Source organism: Pleurodeles waltl, chromosome 5, assembly GCF_031143425.1.
Source record: "Pleurodeles waltl isolate 20211129_DDA chromosome 5, aPleWal1.hap1.20221129, whole genome shotgun sequence".
Classification (NCBI taxonomy): domain Eukaryota; kingdom Metazoa; phylum Chordata; class Amphibia; order Caudata; family Salamandridae; genus Pleurodeles; species Pleurodeles waltl.
In genome coordinates this window covers 1,096,571,656-1,096,588,677 of record NC_090444.1, presented here as the reverse complement: position 1 = coordinate 1,096,588,677, position 17,022 = coordinate 1,096,571,656, and the positions used below count along the sequence as shown (strand labels likewise).

The 17,022-nt window shown below is 47.1% G+C and overlaps 1 protein-coding gene across 2 annotated transcripts in view; it reads right to left on the bottom strand.

The window, feature by feature from the left end:
* Positions 1–17,022, bottom strand: part of LATS1 (large tumor suppressor kinase 1) — a 232,468-nt gene that overhangs the window by 180,863 nt on the left and 34,583 nt on the right. For both annotated transcript variants that reach the window (XM_069235307.1, XM_069235308.1), the window contains exon 2: positions 11,791–12,291. In XM_069235307.1, coding sequence (XP_069091408.1) covers positions 11,791–12,141 — 351 coding nt within the window. In that variant the 5' untranslated portion in view covers positions 12,142–12,291. The remainder of the gene's footprint in view (positions 1–11,790; positions 12,292–17,022) is intronic.

Below are 17,022 nucleotides of genomic sequence, written 5' to 3'. Positions count from 1 at the left end.
AGAGCATACTCCAGAGTTACCTACAGTGTACCAACAAGTTCCCCACTCCATGTACTTACCTCTTGTCCCCCCCCCAACTCCATGCATCATTGCCCCTTGCTCCCTGGACAATCATCCCCGTACAATGACCACCTGCTCCACTCCATGGACTGTGTCCTGCACCAGCCCCACTTGCTCCATTCTCAGGTAAGTACTCGCATTCTGCCAGCCGTGGGGTCGCTAGTGTGAGAAGCAACCAAGTTCTACTTGTGTACATGGCACACTGACACTCCCCTCCCCAACCCAGGCACCCACGGCGGAAGCAGGGACTCGCATTTGATCTGCCAGGGGTTGCGCTGCACCCTCACGGACATCTCTGCGCTCGGCTCGAATCGCTGCTGCTGCTGCCGCCGGTACGGTGTAGTCTGGTTTTGCGGAGCCTTCAAATGGGAATCCCTGGGCCATGAGGAGGGGGGGTCAGGCAACTCCACGAGGCATGGGTGGGACCCACTCCCTGGAGCAGGGTGCGCTCAGAGTCCGCCCCACGTGCCACACCTTTAACCCCTTTGCTGCCAGGCCTTTTCCCCCTCCTGTGCCAGGCCTTTTTTTTGCGTATTTGGAATAGTTCTCGCTTAGGCCCTCATAACTTTTTCTCCACATAAACTACCCACGCCAAATTTCCGTCCTTTTTTTCCAACATCCTAGGGATTCTAGAGGTACCCAGACTTTGTGGGTTCCCCTGAAGGAGGCCAAGAAATTAGCCAAAATACAGTGAAGATTTTGTGTTAGGAAGAAGGCTTGTGGTTTTTTCCCTGAAAATGGCATCAACAAAAGGTTTGCGGTGCTAAAATCACCAGCTTTGCAGCTTTCAGCAACAGGCAGACTTGAATCAGAAAACACAATTTTGACATTTTACTGGGACATACCCCATTTTAATGATTTTTTGTGCTATCAGCCTCCTTCCAGTCAGTGACAGAAATGGGTGTGAAACCAATGCTGGATCCCAGAAGCCTAAACATTTCTGAAAAGTAGACAAAATTCTGAGTTCAGAAATGGGTAATTTGTGTAGATCCTACAAGGGTTTCCTGCAGAAAATAACAACTGAAAAGAAAATATTGAAATTGAGGTGAAAAAAACAGCAGTTTTTCTCTAAGTTTTACTCTAACTTTTTCCTGCAATGTCAGATTTTTTGAACTCAATATACTGTTACGTCCGCTGGACTCTTCTGGTTGCGGGGATATATAGGGCTTGTAGGTTCATCAAGAACCCTAGGTATCTAGAGCCAATAAATGAGCTGCACCTTGCAGTGGGTTTTCATTCTATATCGGGTATACAGCAATTTATTTGCTGAAATATAAAGAGTCACAAATAGGAATCAAGAAAACCTTTGTCTTTCCAAAATGGGCACAAGATAAGGTGTTGAGGAGCAGTGGTTTTGCACATCTCCGAATTCTGGGGTGCCCATACTAGCATGTGAATTACAGGGCATTTCTAAAGTAGACGTCTTTTTTACACAGTCTTATATTTGGAAGGAAAAAATGTAGAGAAAGACAAGGGGCAATAACACTTGTTTTGCTATTCTATGTTCCCCCAAGTCTCCCGATAAAAATGGTACCTCACTTGTGTGGTTAGGCCTAGTGCCCACGACAGGAAATGCCCCAAAACACAACGTGGACACATCACATTTTTCCACAGAAAACAGAGGTGTCTACCTGTGGATTTTGGCCTCTAGCTCAGCCGGCACCTAGGGAAACCTACCAAACCTGTGCATTTTTTAAAACTAGAGACCTAGGGGAATCCAGGACAGGGTGACTTGTGGGGCTCTCACCAGATTCTGTTACCCAGAATCCTTTGCAAACCTCAAAATGTGGCTAAAAAAACACTTTTTCCTCACATTTAGGTGACAGAAAGTTCTGGAATCTGAGAGGAGCCACAAATGTCCTTCCACCCAGCGTTCCCCCAAGTCTCCCGATAAAAATGGTACCTCACTTGTGTGGGTAGGCCTTGTGCTCGCTACAGGAAGTGCCCCAAAACACTATCTGGGCACATTGAAATTAGCAAATAGAAAACTACCTGTTTTTGCGGGGGGCACCTGCGTTTTTGGTCCTGGGCTCAGCAGCCATCTAGGGAAACCTACCAAACCCAGACATTCCTGAAAGCTAGACACCCGAGGGAGTCAAGGGAGGTGTGACTTGCGTGGATCCTCCAATATTTTCTAACCCAGAATCCTCAGCAAACCGCAAATCTAGCTAAAAAAATCAAATTTTTCCCACATTTCTGTGTGGGATCACTGCACCGGGACAAATTTCCTACCACCCAACGTTCCCCTCAGTCTCCCGGTAAAAATTATACCTCACTTGTGTAGGTGGGCCAAGTGTTTGTGACAGGGAAGAGACAAAAACACGTCGGAATTGAGGGGGAACCAAAGTGGGTCCAAAAGGGCAGTTTGAAAAAAAAAAATTTTAGGCTGACAAGTGCAGCAGAATTTTTACTGGTATAGATGAGACAATGCTGGGTGGTAGGAATTTTGTGGATTACTGCAGATTCCGGAAGGTTCCATCACAAAAATGTGGGAAAAATGTGTGCTTTCCAGCAAAGTTGCAGGTTTGCAGGGCATTGTGGGTAAGGAAATGGTGCGGGGTGCATGTGAAGCACACCACCCTGGAATCAACTAGATGTTTAGTTTTCGGATGTGTCTAGGTCTTGTGGATTTTTGTACATGGCAGCGTCCCAAAGTAAAAAAAAAAAGTGCAGCACTCACCATTCCAAGTGGGACGATTTTGAGAGTTACCAAGCTCTCATGGCCCTCAGGAGGTAGGCAGTAATAAATGGGATTGAACGTGGATACTGAAAGGAGTGGAGGACCATGAGGGGAGTAGGGGACTCTGCCCAGTAAGTGAGGAAGGGTTTGCAGAGAGTGGTAGGAAAATTGGCCAGTAATAGGATAGAACACAAAGGAAAGGGAGGAGCATCGACAGGAGAGAGGTGAACAATATCTAGATGAATTAACATTGAAAGGGGATGGGAAGAGCGATGAGCAATCTGGTCAGTAATGAGAGGGGCAAATACTGATAGAAAAGGTGAACACTGCTGAACGAGGTGAATACATACAGAAAAAGTTCAAACTGACTGGACATGTGAATAGTGATGGGAGAGAGAATCAATCTGGGAGGTCTGTGTGGCGATTTAGGTAGTGACACGGTATGCTATGCCTCATGATGGGCCTGTAACTGGAGAAGGTGCTATGAACAAGAGAGTTTGGAGACAGTGAGAATAGAGATGAGGGTTAAGGGCTCAGTCTCGAATCCCTAGTGTCCCATTATTATCCGTAGTGCCCTAGTTCAGTCTCCAGTGTACCAGCAATTTTAATGGGATTTTGTTATGCCATAGACTCAACAGGCCCAATTAAAAATATTATATGTCAGTGATGTCACTTGATTGTCTTCAGTGATGTAATAAATGAAATCATGAGCAGTGCATGGCGGGGAGCAAGTAATAGGCAGCTCTGCTAACTATAACTGGCAAATTGCTGTGCTTTTTTTTTTAGTTCAAAACATTAATGTTGTCACTCACATAGTCACCTAACTATAACATTACTTTAACTTTTTTTTTTTTTTTTATAGAGTAAAATAATATTTTATTACCATACGTAAAGCCATCTCCGGTGGGGGGTTGGCGACACGCCCTGGCCTGCGGCCAGTTCTTTGGCCAGTCCCCTGCAAGTAGCTAACCCCACGCTGTGCACAACCTTTAGATGTGCATAGCAGGGGGTTGACAAAAGGGCCTGGCCTGCGGCCAGCTCACTCAGAGGCAGCCAATCCCTCCACAGACAGTCAACCCCACATTGAGTATGGCCTTTCGTCATTCACAGAATGGGAGTGGCCACACAGCCTGGCTTACAGCTAGGCCATTTGTCAACTACCTGCAGGCAGGCACCCGGAGGCAGCTAAACCGATGCTGTGCATGGGCCTTTGGTCATGTGAGTGTGGGGTTAGCTGCAGGACGTGTCTTGCATCCAGGCTCTTCTCCCAATTCCCTGCAGGCAGCCAATCCCATGTTGTGCATTGCCTTTGGCCATGTGCTGCAGGGGGTTGGCCACTGGGTTTGGCCTGCTGCCAGGCCCTGAGGCCAAACGCCCAGCAGTCTGCCAACCCCACAGTGTGCACTGCATTTGGTGTGTGCAGCGTAGCGTTAGTCTTAGGGCCCTGGGGCCCCATACTCTGGGGCCAAAACATATTTATTAAGGAAAGGGGGCGTGCAGCTCCCTCCAGGACCCTTAATTGGCCCCGGCGTCAGTTCCAATAAAAAGTGAAGAGGGGAGAGTAGCCCCCATGCCCGAGAATTAATACACCCCAGGCACCATTCTAATGCAAAAGGGGAAAGGTGTGTGCCTCCCCAACCCCTCCACCCGTATTAGGCCCCAGTTCTTCAAGGGTTGCTGCCAAAGAAGCATAGCTTAGAATTCTTTCCATGAGGTGTGGCCTATTGTAACCAAGGGCATGGCTTAAACATGTAAACTAAATCATGTGGTTCACGCAATGTGCTACTTGACCAGTATACGAGAGCCTCTCAGTTTCCCGCTATTGCATCCAAACATGTCATACAATAACAAAACCTCTTTTCTCCTTACAGGTGAAGTGAGTCCCTAAGCAATGCTGAGGTCCTTGGGATTATCAAGATACGGGGTTAACATATCCATCCAAACAGGACACATCAAGTAACACAAAGTAAGCAATATAGTATCCAGAACACAGGATCAAGATCGCATGGTAAATAAGCATTTGCAATGCAATTGGTCTCACGTTTGCTCGAATTAGAGCTATTAGCGTTGTAAACTCCTAACCAGACTTTTCTTGCCACATAAGCTGAAAATGAAAAATACAAAATTTCACATAAGGGAGCCGATTTAAAGCACCAGGCCATGATTGTGAAGGTGACTAATCATAACAAAAACACCGGTCATGTTTTGCATTTGAATAGTAATAATAAAAATAAATAAATGTAAAAAAACGAGCACGATTGCGCCGCTTAAAACCTTGAATTTGCGAAGGAGCGCTAGGATAAACAATAGAATTAAAGCCGTAGTCAAGAAAAGCGCTCGATTAGTGTCCAGCGAGATCGCGCTGCCTATGAAATAAAGAGAAAAGGTAGTCCAGAAACCACACGGAAAACATTGAGCCTCGTATGTTTTCAGTAGTTGGCCGGGGCACTCGAGGAAGGCTAAACACCAGAAAAGGCATGACGTATGCATGCCATTCACTAATGAAATAAAACGAATTTTAAAAGATAAGCCCACAAACCAATCAAAATGAAGGGCGTGAGATGGGTGTGGTTAAAAGCCCACAGAGAGATTACAACAGGGACAGAACGCTTGCACACTCAACCCTAAAAACTTATTTAAATCCAGTCCAGACAGAAACCAAGAGAGTGCTGTGGAAAGGGTGTTGGCTGACGAAAGAGCAGAACCACACCATCCCTTGTTGAGTGGCCAAGCTAAATCTACACTGTTTCACAACAAGTTCTCCAAAACTATGACTCTGTGAATACGGTTCCCTTTGTCAAACATTAGGGAAGTACACAGGGAAAAAAAAAGCCCCACTTCTCTCAGGTACTGAAAAAAAAAAAAAGAAAAAGAAAATTGACAGGATCCCAGACAACCAACAGGCACCATCTCTCAACAGAGAATCAAGATACATGACTCAACATATCAAGATAGGACAAACGTGTTGATCTCTTGACAAAAACCTAAGACTGAAGAATATAAAAGACTCAAAACAATTCAGACAAGACTCATTGGGCCAGTCACAGCTCCCCAGTCAATCCACGGCCCTCCTGTCTGAAGTTGACAGTTCCGCCTGCATTCCTGAGCCGATTGAGACAGCTCTGCTTGAATTCCTGAGCCTGACTGACAGCTCCGCCCACATTCCTGAGCCCTATTGAAACCGCTCTGCCCGCATTCCTGAGCCTGGTTGCATGTGCTGATGTCCCTGCTGACACCTCCTTTGCGTCACTGCCGCTCCTGTCCTCCCACCTCTGCTCCTTCTACCTCCCAAGACATTTAGTGGAGGCTGCAGCGTGGTCTCGGTGAGAAGTGCCTGGCCCATTGGGCCAGTCACAGCTCCCCAGCCATTCCACTAACCCCCTGCCTGCCGCCGACAGCTCTGCCTGCATTCCTGAGCCTGATCGCGAGTTCTGCCCACAATCCTGAGCCTCACTGCGAGAGCTGTCTGCCTTCCTGAGCCTTACTGTACCTGATGACGCCCCTGCCAACGCCTTCTTTGCGCCACTGCTACTCCTGCCTCCCAGGACATACAATGGAAGCCAAAGCGTGAGAAGTGCTTGACCCCCCTGGGCCAGTCACAGCTCCCCAGCTGCTCCACGGCCCTCCTGCCTGCCGCTGACAACTCCGGCCACATCCCTGAGCCAGATTGAGAGCGTTCCGGCCACATTCCTGGGCCTGATGCATTCTTGAACCTGACTGCGTCTGCCGACACCTACATTGCGCTACTGCTGCTCGAGCCCTACCGTCCACATCCCTCCCGCCTCCCAGGACATTTAATGGATGCATAGCACAATCTCGTGAAAGGTGCCTGATCCACTGGGTCAGTCACAGCTCCCCAGCTGCTCCACAGCCCTCCTGCCTGCTGTTGACAGCTCTGCCCACATTCCTGAGCCTGATTGCGACAGCTCTACCTGCATTTCTGAGCCCGATTGTGGCAGCTCCGCTCGCATTCCTGAGCGTCATTGTGTCTGCTGACGTCCCTGCCAATGCCTCATTCGCACCACTGCCACTCCCGCCCTCCCACCTTCCATCCCGGCCCCTCCCACCTCCCAGGACATATAATGGAGGCGCAGCGTGGTGTCAGTAAGAAGTGCTTAATCCACTAGGCCAGTCACAGCTCTCACGCCGCTCTACGGCCCCCCCCTGCCTTCCTCCGATAGCTCCACCCACATTCCTGAGCATAACTGTGACAGTTCCGCCCGCATTCCTGAGCCTAATTTTGACAGCTCGGCCTGCATTCCTGAGCCTGACTGCGTCTGCTGACGCCTCCTTTACGCCACTGCAGCTCCAGCCCTCCTTCCACGACATATAATGGAGGCCTCAGCGAGGTCTCATTGAGAAGTGCCTGACCCAATGGGCCAGTCACAGCTCCCCAGCTGCTCCACAGCCCTCTTGCCTGCCGCTGACCACTCCACCTGCATTCCTGAGCCTGACTGCAACAACTCTGCCTGCATTCTTTGGCCTGACTGCGTCGGCTGACGCCCCTTCCGATGACTCCTTTGCAACACTGCCGCTCATGCCTATCCACATTCCCACCTCGGAAGCCGGTCTCTCCTACCTCCCAGGACATATAATGGAGGCCGCAGCTTGGCCTTGGTGAGAAGGGCCTAACTGATTGGGCTAGTCCCAGCTCCTCAGTCACTCCACGGCTCTCCTGCCTGGCACTGAAAGCTCCGCCTGCATTCCTGAGCCTGACTGCGACAGCCCCACGCACATTCCTGAGCATGATTGCGTTTGCTGACCCCCCCCCCCCAGTAACGACTCCTTTGTGCCACCGTTGCTCCCGCCCTTTTGCCTTCCACCCTGGCCCCTCCCACTTCAGAGGACATATAATGGAGGCTGCAGGCCGGCCACGCAGTGGACACACACACAGCGGGGGCACCGCCGGCAAGCCATCTGTGCACGTCCATGCTGGACCGTGACCAGGACCCCTGGTCTTCCTACTCCCCCACGGCTACACCACCAAGGAGATCCAGGCCCTGAACGTCGATCACCCCATCAACAGCTGCTTCACGGCCGCCCCACTCTCAACCAAAGGACCCTCCACCTGCTTACATTGCAGTTTCTCCTGCAACACAGTAACACCTGCGCACACTAACGCCCACACAAAAGACTACAAACTACCAAGCACCACTCCAGTGCACCCTGCTAAATGCCCGCTCTTTATGCAAACTTGCCATGGAAATCTGGGACACCAACACCACCCACGAACCAGACGTCGCCTTCATCACCGAAACATGCATAACACCCTCCTAAAAACTTTGACACCACCACCCCTGATGGCTACAAGATGTTACACCGAGACCGCAACAACAAACATGACTGGGGCATTGCCATCATCTTCAAGGAAACCATCCAATGCTTCATCAACGACTAAGACCCAACGCCCCGCATGAAGCACGTCAACGTCTGACTCCAGAACAATGCCAAAACCACAATGCCAGGCACCCTCACATACAGACCCCCGGGACCAGGCTCAGCCTTCTGCGATGCCATCTCCAACCTCATCGCCCCCCACGCCATTAACTCTCTCCACTACCTCCTACTTGGCAATCTCAATTTCCACCTTAACTACCCCAACACCAACTCCACTTACCTCAGAGAACCTCAGCAACATTGGCCTCACCCAAATGTTCACCAAACACATGCACAAATCCTGACATACACTGGAGACAATCTTCACATCTTGCGACAGAATCAATTTCACCCATGTGACTGAACGCACCTGGACCGAACACGTCATCATCCACTTTACCATCTCCAATTTCCATCACACCTCCTCCAAGCTTCTCAGCACCCCACCACCGGAGCTGGGTCAAGGTAACTGAGACCCTATGGGCACAAGCCCTAGGCACCGTACAGTCCGAGCCCATGGCAGACCGTGACCTCAACCAGGCCGTCCAAAACTTCACCATCTGGATCATCAAATCTGCAGACAAAGTCACCCTGCTGAAACCAGCTAAAGACAACTACACCTCCAAGCCAGTGAGATGGTACACTCCAGAGCTCAGAAACCCCAAACTGGAGAAACAATGATGCGTGACCATGGACCCTCTCCAACAGAGCCACCTACAAAGTAGCCCTCAACAACTACCATCACCACATCAGGGCAGCAAAAAGAGCAGCAATCACTGCCCGCATCAACACCGCAGCCAACCACATGAAAGAACTCTTCAGAATCATCAAGGAATTCTCTAACCAGATAGCCACAGAGACCACAATCTACCCATCCCAGGAACTGTACGACACCCTATCATACCACTTCACCGCAAGATCACCACCATATACAATTTCGATCACCGAGCCCCAATTCCCCACCTCTAGCCTAGATAACATCTCTCAGGCAGCAAAAACCAGCCACACGATAACCACCTGGTGCCAGATTACCGCACAGACCACCTCAGCCATCATGTCATCAATCCACTCCGAGGCACCCACCGCCCCCTGCTCCCACCGGCTTTTCAACCTCAAAGCCAACACTATTAGCATGGAACTAACATGCATCTTCAACACCTCCATCTTCACAGTAATGTTTTCCGGATGATTAGAAGCACACAGAGGTCAGACACCTCAAAAACTACAGATCAATCTCCCTGCCCCCCTTCCCGACCAAAGTGCTTGAGAAAGCCATCAACCAACAGCTCACAGACTACATGAAACAAAACCGCCTTGGACACCTCACAATCAGGATTAAAGGCAAACCTCAGCACGGAGACTGCACTGATCGCCGCCACGGACGACATCAGGGCCCTCCTAGACAGAGGAGAGTCGGCAGCTCTCGACCTCTCTGCAATATTCAATACAATTTCCCACCACATCCTCCTCAACGGACTCTACAACATAGGCATTCAATATAATACCCTTAAGTACATCACCTCTTTCCTCTCAGGCCGCACGCAGAGCATCAGCTTTCCTCCCTTGACGTCTACACCCAAGATCATCACCTGTGGCATACCCCCAGGATCCATCCTCTGCCCAACCCTGTTCGACATCTGCATGACCTCCCCCCACCCCCTCGCAAACAACATCAGATCCTATGGACTCAATAGAGTCTACTATGCTGATGACACTCAACTAATCCTATCACTCACTGAAGATCCCCAGAACACCAAAGCCATTTTCCGTAACATCGATGACAAAGAGCTGCCTCAAACTAAACACTGACAAAATGGAAGTCCTGATCTTCAGGAAGAACACCTTCGTATGGGACCACAGCTGGTGGCCAGCAGAACTCAGACCAACGCCCTCTTCATCAGACCATGCACAAAACCTTGGCATCATCCTGGACTGCCAACTGTCCATGAATCAACACTCAGTCGTCTCCTCCTGCTGCTACATTATCCCTATGCTCGCTGAAGCTTCAAATGGATCCCTACAGACACCAGAAAGACAGTCACACAAGCCGTGGTCATAGTCGCCTCAACTATGGCAATGCGCTGTACACCGGAGTGTCCTCCCAGCTTCTTAAAAGACTCCAAACTCTACAGGACACCGCAGCCAGACTCAACCTCCCGAAGCACTCAAGCATCACCCCACTCCTTAGGAACCTCCACTGGTCCCCCGTCCAGAAGAGATGCTAATTAAAAATCCTCACACTTGCATACAAGGCTCTCCACAACTTAGGTTTGTCGTACATCAACCATCGACTGAGCTTTTACGTCCCAGCAAGACATCTACACTCTGTCTCGCTAAACCTCGCACACACACCCTGCATCCATCGCAGCGGAGGCCACTCCTCCTCATACACAGCAGCCAAGTCCTAGAACAGCCTGCCCCTCTACTTCCAAACAGATTCCATATTAAGCCATGCTGTACAGCTTTCCCGATTATCTGGAGAATGCCTAAATGTAGAAAAAAATGCCTACTGGTTCAATTTGTAGGTGCGCAAACACATGTGTGCCTACAAAATGGCGCAGTTGCTTTATTCTTTGTCGATCCAACTCAGGTCGGCGAATAGAATAAGCATTTGCAAAGCAATTGGTCTCGCATTTGCTCCAGTTAGACCTATTGGCGTTGTAAATTCCTAACTGGACTTCTTGCCACATAAATTGAAAATGAAAAGTAAAACAGTTGACATAAGCAAGCCGATTCAAAGCACCATGAGCATCAGCAAGAAGGAGAGACAAAAGCAAAAAGAAGTTTGCTCACAGTCAAACATATCAGAATCGTGCAATTATCCATGTAACAGGGGCAGTCTGCAAGGCGGTAACAAAACCACCCCAAGGAGGGACAAACGTAAATTATTTACCAATGATAACAAAGGATTTTTGAAAGGCAAGCCAATGAACGAGTGAAAGTGATGGGCATATTCAAAAGAACACAATACTAACATGTCAAACCGCTTGCACACTCGACCTAAAAAAGTGTGAAATCTTTTTTTGAAAAAGGGTGGAGGAAGCAACATGGGCAGAACCAAAACAGGGGCAAAGTGGTGAAGAGAAGAAACACAGGCAGGACGTGCAGAAGCAGCACTGAACACATATGAGATACAACAACATGGAGGCAACACTGAGGGTGCAGGTGGGGGGAAGAGGCAATACAGAGGGAGTGGGTAGGGAAGCAATGCAGAGGGAGCAACAAACAGGGGAGAGAGAAGAGCAAAGTGAGGGCAGGGGAGAAAAGAGTGCATTGCGAGCTGGGAGTGGGTAGAAGCGTACGCGTAAGAAAGCAATACATCCAGGAGAACAAACGAAGACAAGTGTATCAGTGAGTGCGGAGGAACCACATTCAGCAGCTGGGAGTGGGAAAGAGAAGCATACTAGGGAAACAGCTGCAAAAAACTTGCACTCTTACAGAGTGTTTAATCCAAAAGCAAAATGTAGTGCCTGAAAATACGATCTGTGTAAGATTATAGCAATGCATCCATGCTCCAGGGGAGGGACAAACACAAGAGGAAAGAAAACATACACAATACAATAAAATGCAAATAACTTAAAATACTGGAACAGAGGTTTAAAGTAACGGTTAAAAAAAACTAACTCAGTAAGCAACTCAATTACAACCACTGGCAAAAAGCAACCTATGCTCACCTCTTCAAACCCAGCTTCGAGCAGGTCTTGATACATCTGCTGGTTGATATCATAGCCCCCACGAGTTGAAGAGCTTGATTCATTTGCAAAAGGAAGCAGGGAGTTCCGGATCTGTTGTAGGGCTCTATGATGTGTCACAAATTTTGGAGGATTGCGTCCTTGTCGAGAGTCATCAGCAGACACTTTTCCCATCTTCTGCTCTGCCTTGACTGCCTCCGATGGCTTTGGGAGATGCCGAAGGCTTTCCCTTATTTCCAGCAACATCTGGTGGCTACTACCAGTGAAGTTACTGGCAGGAAATGTTTTAGGCCTCATTTGCCGATGGCCTTCCGGTTTCTCTCCCCTCTTCATGAAAACATGTAATATATGCAGCTTCTACCTGTGACTTCAGCACGCAAATCCTCAATGAAAGGTGCTTGGCTTCAGGACTTGGGAATATGCATAGATTCAACCAACTGTCTCTCTTCTGTTTTCTTGATGATGCACATCAAAGAGTTCATCCTGAAAAAAAAACAGGGTGGTTATCAATGAGCTGATAAATGAGATAAAACCATGCTTTGTGACTCTATACAACGTGTCCATCCTTAAAAGACACTTTATTTGTGCTGGAAATCACTCAAATATGTTTCCTACATCTCCAGATAAGATAGAACAACAGAACAAGTGGGGCTCTGCATGACCTCCCAAAAACATTACACAAAGAGAATGGGAAAAGTGTAAGAGTTATTCATAATCCATTGCCGCTTAACCTGCATCCTAAAATCTCTGACATTCATATTGCCACTCCAACACACATTCATCTAACATAAAAGAAACCTATTACTTTTATTGGAAGATCTAGTCATACACTGGGCAATGAATCCCATTCTTAACACTTGGGGCTAGTGGACCATTAATGTAACATAAGCAATGGCTACATATGAAGGAGTATATTAAGAAACGTATCTCAGATATATTTAAGTTTCTGCTTCATTCTGGAAAAGCCCAGTGATTCTGTAGTCAAAAAGTGGGAAAGTAAACAGGACATTTTATTTGCATCTAGAGTGGAGTGGGGTTTACACCAAGATGCACAAGACTGTGTCAAGGAAAGCTTTAATCAAAATAACTACGTATTGGTACCAAATGCACATGAGAAATGCTGGAGGGGATGTTTTGGCAATGGTAATCACACACCTGTTATGGCTGAGTCCGAAACACCAAATAAAATAGGAAAACGTTATTCGATGCGATTAGTGACATGTTCCACCCCTCCAGCCTAATAGTCCTGATACTGGGCCTGACCAATAAACAAACCTATCCCCAGCACTTTTACCACTGTAGGCAGATGTCATTGCATTATGTGCAGTGAAAATGTCCAGCTGTACTTCTTTGCAGCAGGACAGACCTTCAGACCAAGAAGAATGGCACTACAGAGTTTGGGTCTTAAATGGTAATGGAGACAAACAAATAATCAGATACACTATCTCCGAGAGACTGCAGGACTATGAATCCAATAGTGTCCAGTTCTTGAAGTTTCAGCCAATCAAACACAGAACTCACATCCCCCAGTACCTTAAAATACATACTATAGCATGTGACCATGACACAAGGGGGTGACAAACAAGGGAAACAGGTATGGGTTTTCTCCATTATTAAAAAATATATATATTTCTATTAAATTGTCGAAAGGCGTGGGTGATGAAATTATTTTGAAATAAAATTATATGAACTTTCCTGAAGTGCAGCGTACAAGCAATCGCTGTTTCAGGGATGTGGAATTCCTATCGCCCGACACCCGGGACATCTTGTTTGGGGTCAAGGGCAACAAGTTTTTAGGTTTACTTTGTCCTTTGCCAACCCCCTGTGCAGCACAAGCCCTTTGGCTGCCTGATTACAGAGAGTGGAACTCTCTGCATTTGAGGTAATGCGTTTCCAAAAGACAATGCTGTTCGAACTTGTATTTATGGTTCATTATTTGAAAGCCTTCATTATTAGGGTGAGTGCTGTAAATAAATGCTTTAAGGTCACACTTCACTACTAACGTTGGTTCGAGTACAAAAAAAAAAAACATGTATACACATGTTTGAAAAGTTTAGGCTATGAGGCTAAGTATAATGCTCCCAGAATGCTCTCTGATTATATGCAAATGAAGTGTCATTTAGTAAAATGTGTTGATGCATGCTAGTATTTCCCAAAAATATTTCTAATGGAAAATCAGTGTAACCATTTTCAACACGATTATGGGAAGCATGAAAATAAACAAACATTGACAAAGCCAACTGATGAGACATATTTTTATAAGTCTTTTAGTTTCATCAATGCGTGTCTTGTTTTGACATGGCTTTTGTAACACTTTATTGTTGTGGGAGCTACCAGGCCCTCAACATTGCGACAAACACTGGCAAACCCCCCGCCCAAAAAGTTTTGAACTCTAAAAGCACACCAGCGGCATAACAAAGGCCCCACAGCCGACCTCCAGGGGCCCCCTTCAGCACAGCACCTGCCCTGAGTGAGTCTGGAGAGGGGGCTCCTCCATGTTCTTTACAAAGGGGCACCCTCCAGTTTCGTTACGTCACTGATTGCCACTGTAGTTCCTGACACTGAACAAAACTACTTTGTGTGGCAATATGCTCCTTGTGGAAGAGCAGAATGTGATCACTCACAGTAAAGCCGGCCGAAAGAGACAGAAATAGAAGTTTAATAAAAATAAAATGTCTTTGTTAACACCAGACCTAATTAGGGACCAAGACCCACATGTAGGTAGCTTTTTGCATGTCGCAAACAGCGACTTTCGCTGTTTGCGACATGCAAAAAGCACATTGCGATGCACAAACCCAGTTTTGCGATTCGGTAACCTGGTTACCGAATCGCAAAACGGGTTTGCGACTCGCAATTAGTAAGGGGTATTCCCTTCCCACTTGCGACTCGCAGTGCAATGTAGGATTGTTTTGTGACCGCGGGCGCAAACCAATCGCAGTTTGCACCCATTTCAAATGGGTGCTAACACTTTAGCAAAAGGGAAGGGATCGCCATGGGACCCCTTCCCCATTGTGAATGTCACTGTAAACATTTTTGCAGAGCAGGCAGTGGTCCTGCGGACCACTGCCTGCTCTGAAAAAATGAAACAAGAACGTTTCATTTTTCATTTTTGTTATGCATATCGTTTTCCTTTAAGGAAAACGGGCTTCAATACAAAAAAAAAAATGCTTTATTGAAAAGCAGTCACAGACATGGTGGTCTGCTGTCTGCAGCAGGCCACCATCACTGTGAGGGCCGCCATTCGCGAGGGGGTCGCAAATTGCGACCCACCTCATGATTATTCATGAGGTGGGCATTTGCGAAGCCCTTGCGAATCACAGATGGTGTCAGGGACACCATCCTACATTCGGATTTGCGACTCGCAATTTGCAGGTCGCAAATCTGAACCTACCTACATGTGGCCCCAAATTCTTAAAGAAAGTCACAAAAGTGCACCCATGGTATATGTCGTACCCCTATAAAATATTTGTGAACTGTATTTTAGCATGGGTAAATACGATGTGTAGATTTGCTCATGTAAAAATCTATTGAGCATTTGCCTCCAGCCACTTTCTTCCCAACCCTGGAAGAAGTTCTAATTCTGCCATTGTCAGGAGTAAATGTCCAACCTTTCTTATTATGGGAAAATATTAGAGAGAAGCTGGTAAAAATCTTTAAAACATGCAGGTTAGTAGTTTTGCAGACTCAAAGGCATTCCAGCCCTAGAACTATTGCTTACTGCTTCGTCCAGCCCCAGTATGCAGACCTGCAGAAAGGTGGCAAAATAAGGAAATTGCTACAGTAGGGATTGAAACTGCAATTATTCAAGCCCTACTATGGTAGTAGCCCTGGCATAATCAGAGAGGCTATTATCAGAGCACTTACATAATGAGATTGCTGCCATAATTTGTCGCCACACTACATGGCACCAAAGGGACAAGTAGATCTTTTTACAGGACAAGTAGATTTGAGAAGCAACCTGTCCACTGGACAAGTAGATATTTTAATAAATTCCACCCCCCTGCTGTTTGAAGAAAAAAGAAAATTATATATATATATATCCCCTACAGATCATAGCGCCTTACACAGTTTCAGGCCTACTGCAATACTATTACAAATAAGGCCCTTACATCACAAACTACTCCAGGCTGTAAAAGAAAAGTTCTAGCCATGAGAGAGCTGGAAAAGACTGAGTGGTGAGAGAGATTACTATTTTGCCCCCCACCCCACCTAGTGTTGGGACTCTGAGGTGACTGACAGAGCATGTCGTGCTGAATAATTTGGTGGTGGTCCCATTGTCGTAGGACCAGCACAGGCTGAGTTATAGGCATAAATGTTTTTAAAAAGAAATCCCCCACAAAGCATTATGGGGTGAGTTTTCCGAGTGCAGTGAATATTGTAGTATTGGCTCTTCCACTGTGCCGGGAGAGCCGCTTTGAGGATTTCTGTGGGTTTTTTTCACCAGTTTTAAATGCTTCAGTTTGTGTATTTTGTAACTTCTGAACTTGTACATAAGTGGAACTCATGTAAAGCGCTCCTCAGATAGAGGATGAGCTTTATAAAACTTCACGTAGTCATATCAAGCGTTCCTCCGATTGAGTTTGCGCTGGAGGCTGAGTTTGCACTATATAAAACTTCATGTCCTCGTGTAAAGTGCTTCTTCGATCAAGTTTGCGCTACAGGAACCTTTAAAAATAATTATTAAATAAATAAAAAAGAACTCCCTCCAGCTTGCATTCTTTGTACCCAGACACCACAAAGAGCCAGTGGCACGCCCAAAACAAGGAAGAGGAAGATAAAACATACAGCCATGCAGCTCAAAGCGGCAGGGCAAAAGAGAAAAGTAGTGCGCCACATTAATAAATATGACTGATCGTGCAATAATCCATGTAACAGGGTCAGTCTACAATGCGGTAACAAAGCAACCTCAAGGCGAGACAAACATGAAGCAGTCCAAGAAAGGAATGAAAGTGACGGGCGTGGTGCAAGGCCACAGATATAGATTACAGCGTGTTGAGAGACAGGGCTTGCATGCTGCTTAGGCTCGACCTAAAAAAGAAATGTATATTACTAGGGACATGGAGGGTTCACGAATCCGACAGATCTCATAGTGACATCTCATGGTTAAAATGTTGGCAGTCATCTTGGGAGTCGGACTCCGAAGAAGGGTAGAGGGTAGGAATACCATGATCCCCTAGGCCTGGGGGTGGAGACCCACAGGGACTCCACCAGGAC